The following is a 5,015-nucleotide window of genomic DNA, read 5'->3' on the forward strand; positions in this document are numbered from 1 at the left end:
ATGGACATTGACCCCAAGCATACTTCCAAAGTTGTGGCAAAATGGCTTAAGGACAACAAAGTCAAGGTATTGGAGTGGCCATCACAAAGCTACCCGTAAGGCTACCCGAAGAATATTTGTGGGCAGAACTGAAAAAGCGTGTGAGAGCAAAAAGGCCTACAAATCTGACTCAGTTACACCAGCTCTGTCAGGACAAATGGGCCACAATTCACCCAACTTATCGTGGGAAGCTTGTCAAAGGCTACCCGAAACATTTGACCCAAGTTAAACAATTTAAAGGCAATGCTACCAAATACTAATTGAGTGTATGTGTATGTAAACTTCTGACCCACTGGGAATGTGGGTCTACTATTATTCTGACATTTCACATTCTTAAAAGAAAGTGGTAATCCTAACTAACCTAAAACAAGGAACTGTTACTATGATTATATGTCAGTAATTGTGAAAACTGAGTTTAAATGTATTTGGCTAAGGTGTATGTAAACTTCCAACTTCAACTGTACATAATAAATTAAATGTAGGGTGTCAAATCTTCTGAACCTTCGCTAACTGATCTGTGGTGGTTGGTTAGTCAAGTTGATTAATGTATAACAGCCATCAACTATATGAATAAGGGCAAGAACACCCCACCCCTGCTATCCATGAGCCTGTGTTTATGACTGTAAAAGTTGACAGAGTCAACACACCATGACACAAAGGAAAATTCAAATGATATACAAATGTTGATTATCGTAGGTATAACATGGATACTGTCATTCTGTCACACCCACAAGAGTCTGTCTGTCTCCATTGTGGTGGATGAATCAGAATTAGTTGGGTAACATAAGTAATTAAGATGTCATATCTGCATAATATTCTTATGTGATATACTTTTTATTAGAATGTATTTCTAATAGACTCTAGTGTTGGCAGTTGCATTTCTTCCCTCAGCTGGGGCTCAGTCACTTGGGGCCCAGAGAGGGGAGAGGTCAGACTTGTCTTTCACATATCCCTGGTGCTATGCAGAATATCAGAAAGGGAAGAGGACAGGATGGAACATTGTCTTCATATGTGAATGTATCTGTTAAACAATGTGAAGGGATGGCGTGATTAAGGGGGAACCAATTACTTGTCTCCACAATAACTGTGCGCAAGTCACTCCCCTCAGTGAGTTTGTCCAGGAGAGGTGGTCAAGAGGGTGTTTACTTGAGATGGGAGTATCTAGAGTTGACAATTGAGTTATGCCATTGGATGAGGTAATGGTTCTGTACTATGAAGTACCAGGAACGAGATTAGAACCTTGTCTTAGGGACCAAACTGAACGATAATTTATAGAGAATGCTATCTGGCTATAGGATACTCCTCTCTCTCTGTGAACTGTTCCTAAGATCTGTGGTTCGTCATGTAAGTTGAGAGTGGTGTATCTTGGCTATAACAGATCTTTGTACTTTTCTGTAGTCACTTTCAATGGTTCATTAGAGATAGCACATCATTGAAAGTCAAATGCTATTGCAAAGCTTATATTATTAAAAATGTAGTTTAAGTATAACTCTGACTGGTGTGTGAAGTTTGTAACTCTCCTCATTTGGTAAAGCAGAAATAAGCCACCACACCATCTTTACAGTTCTCTGAACCATCCCACCTGGAAGTGGGATGTGGGATCTACATTGTTGTGACTACTGCCTCCATCTCACCATTCCTGCTGCAAGGTGAAATTAATAATAATACCGTTGTCACTAATCAAACATATTTTATTTAAGAACGTCGACAGTTACATCCATAAGTGTGTAACATTATGAAGAATTTTACACTTTGAAAATCCCTCACTGAAAAGTGTCACCATACGTGTTTTAACTTCAAACTTGAACAAACACAAATGTCCTTTTATTCCTCTTCTCTTCACTAATCTAATTTCCCTTATGTACAACAAACATTATTATTACACTACATTCATACATCTACAAAACATTTAGATTTTAATTTTACATTACAATAGTAAAACATTGTAGAGTTTAAATCTAGCCTAATGTAACATGACATCATATTTTTCATTCATAAGCATAAAGCTATCTATCATTCAAGAAAAAACATTGTCCGTGAACTAAGATAATGTTATTCATATACGGTCATATATTATGAGGTACTACGGTTATTTACAGTAAGATTGACTATTTTAGTTTTCTTTGAACTTCCATCCTTCTCCTGTTGCATCATCATGGCTGGTCCTCTTCATCCAGACCCACACMGACCTTAGAAAACAAACACAACAGTACAAAGACTCTCACTGGAATTAGTTCATGAACACCTTACTTCATTTCCATASTMTCAARGGSATGCAAAACCTAACAACACACAGTACAAGGGACTCTGAACAACAGACTTAACAAAACATTTTCAAAACTGACACAAAAAAGTGTTTACCTTCATCTGGGCTTCCAAGTTCAACTGTTTTGCGAAAAACTTCTCCGCTAGGCAGTTCTCTCCAGCGTGGGCCTTGGATGAAGTTCCCGTCCTTAACAAACTCCTTTCTGATCTATGACATATGATCAAACCAGATAATGTCAGCAGCCCTCATGTTAACACAGCATCCTAAATGTAATACTATGTGATGTCAGGTTCCTATTCCTGATCATGAGAAGAGTGAAATGAGTGAGCATGACATTGATTTCTGATGTGGGAGATGTAGGAATAGTCACGAACCTGCTCCAACATKTGTTCCTTTACCACTGGGTCATTGAGGTCACCTCCTGTGTTAGATTTCAGAGACATCCTTACAATAGTCTGCTTGATTCTCTTTTCTAGAGGGACATAGGAACGGTAACATTCAATCAAATGAGATTCAGCTTATTTACAATAAATAAGTAGCTTTTCTTCCAATGTAATTTAAAGGCTGTACATTTATTTGGAACTGTGTAGTAGCAAGCCTCTGTGTTCTATGTTTACCCGTATGTAACTATTATCTCATAATAGAAACCACATGAGCACATACATATCTGAAAMGTGGGGAGAGAGAGGTGGCTGGAGTAGGCTACATGTAGCATCTCTGTGTCCGACATGTGACAGTGTTTGCTGCAGTGGGACCCTATTGGGGCTAAAATGCCATCCCTGTCCCTGTCCTACGACCCCCAATAACCCCAATAAGATGGCAGTCGTGTGGCCTGGCTGGTCTAGCGGTAATGCCACAGCCTCTGGCACACATGTCTATGGGGTCAGAATAGGTTTGAATCCAGCCTAGTGCCCTTTGACACAACCTCTGTCTATCTTTTCCTCTCTCTATCTGTTCAATAAAAGATGTCTTACTTCCAGTGCAAAGGAACGGTCTCTTCAGAGAGCAGTCTATCTTCTCCAGGGTGACGTTTTCAGTCTGTCCATGGCCCTTATAGGTCAGGGAGCAGCAGTTACTAGCACCCAGTTGAGGCTCAGACACACAGTATGGAAAGGGATCCCCATTGGACCACTCCCACATTCTGGTAGAAGTCTTCCAGTAGAGTCCAATCCACATTTCAAACTGCTGTGTCTCTGTTATGTTTTGGAATGCTGTGTAATCCTCTTGGGTGAGGATGCTCGCTAAGTCATCTCCATTGGCTCGGCAAGCCGTCTGTGCCCCCTTCCACGTCAATGGACCTTGACCCATGTAGTATTTAAGCTCTGAGTTTGATTGTGTGCCTAAGGAAAGAAAATACACAATTGTCCTTAAAGTGTCCTGAAAGACAGGTACATTGATGTTAAATAAATGTACCTAGACGGTTGTCAAAGGATACTGTAACTCATAAAGGTGACGCGATTTGAAATGTACTATGTACTGTTTCAAGGTGTTAAGAATGACTAACCCCCTTAAAGTAAAGTTTTAACGTTACTTTGAAGTAATAGTTTACAAATATCAGACAAGGGAGAGAAGGGATGCAAAATCAACTTACTTTTCTGGCACACAAAGTTATATGAAAATAGGCAATATTTTAAAATCCAAACTTTTGCTGTATGTCCATGAACGACACACTTTGCATCTGGCAAATTCCAATAGTCCACTTGGGGCCAAAAGGCATGGTATTGGGAGTGGACCCAGACAGCGTCAGTGAGGCTCTGTGCTGACACTGCTCTCAGAGCTGCTGTCTGGTCCTCAGCATTGAAGATGGTGGCCAGTTCATCGTAGTACTCCCTGCAGAACTTCTGGGCTTCAGCCATGCTCCTCCCCTCACTAACCAGAGTAAACACTGGTATCTCTACTGATGGGCCTGTGTGGACAGACAAAGCACTGGGGTGATTCCTCAATAAACTAGAGTAAAGAAATATCAGAATTTGGGGGATTAGAACTCTTGGGGATTTTCATTGAATATATTCCATAGAATGGTCCTTTGGAGGAACGATTGTTGTCATAAAATGAGTGAACAAAACTTGCTCTTTCCATGACGTAGACTGACCAGGTGAATCCAGGTGAAAGRTATGATCTCTTATTGATGTCACCTGTTTAATGCACTTCAATCAGTGTAGATGAAAGGGAAGAGATAATTTTTAAGCCTTGAGGCAATTGAGACATGGATTGTGTATGTGTGCCATTCAGAGGCTGATTGGGCAAGACTAAAGATGGAACTGCCTTTGAACAGGGTATGGTAGTTGGTGCCAGGAGCACCGGTTTGAGTGTGTCAAGAACTGTAATGCTGCTGGGTTTTTCACGATGAAGAGCTTCCAGTGTATATAAATAATGGTCCACAACCCAAAGGACATCTAGCCAACATGACGCAACTGTGGGAAGCATTGGAGTCAACGTTGGAGACGAATTCAGGCTTTTCTGTGGGCAGTTGGAATATTTGTGACATTTTGGCCTTACCCAGGCCTCCTTTAAGACTCCATAGTGTTTCATCTGTAGGCGCTACAAAGCAAAAGTTGGTGTCATATGAAGCTTTCAATATACTTTAGTCAGCACGCATGGTCGAAATGAAATGCTGTTCTTTAGATCTGGAATGGGACAGGGTATATGATTCTTACACAAAAACAGTACAAACACTGTTGGAAGCCACATAGCCACTGAAAATATGTAA

At 40.5% G+C, this 5,015-nt stretch overlaps 1 protein-coding gene across 1 annotated transcript; it reads right to left on the reverse strand.

The window, feature by feature from the left end:
• Nucleotides 1–1,748: 1,748 nt before the first annotated feature.
• LOC111955861 (uncharacterized) lies at nucleotides 1,749–4,207 on the reverse strand. Its single transcript, XM_070449425.1, has 5 exons — nucleotides 3,897–4,207; nucleotides 3,280–3,645; nucleotides 2,680–2,777; nucleotides 2,401–2,512; nucleotides 1,749–2,228 (listed from the first exon to the last, which is right to left on the reverse strand). The coding sequence occupies exons 1-5, from the start codon at nucleotides 4,159–4,161 to the stop codon at nucleotides 2,209–2,211; spliced, it is 861 nt and encodes a 286-aa protein (XP_070305526.1). The 5' UTR covers nucleotides 4,162–4,207; the 3' UTR covers nucleotides 1,749–2,208.
• Nucleotides 4,208–5,015: the final 808 nt, after the last annotated feature.

The sequence above is a fragment of the Salvelinus sp. IW2-2015 genome, linkage group LG3 (genome assembly GCF_002910315.2).
Source record: "Salvelinus sp. IW2-2015 linkage group LG3, ASM291031v2, whole genome shotgun sequence".
Lineage (NCBI taxonomy): Eukaryota > Metazoa > Chordata > Actinopteri > Salmoniformes > Salmonidae > Salvelinus > Salvelinus sp. IW2-2015.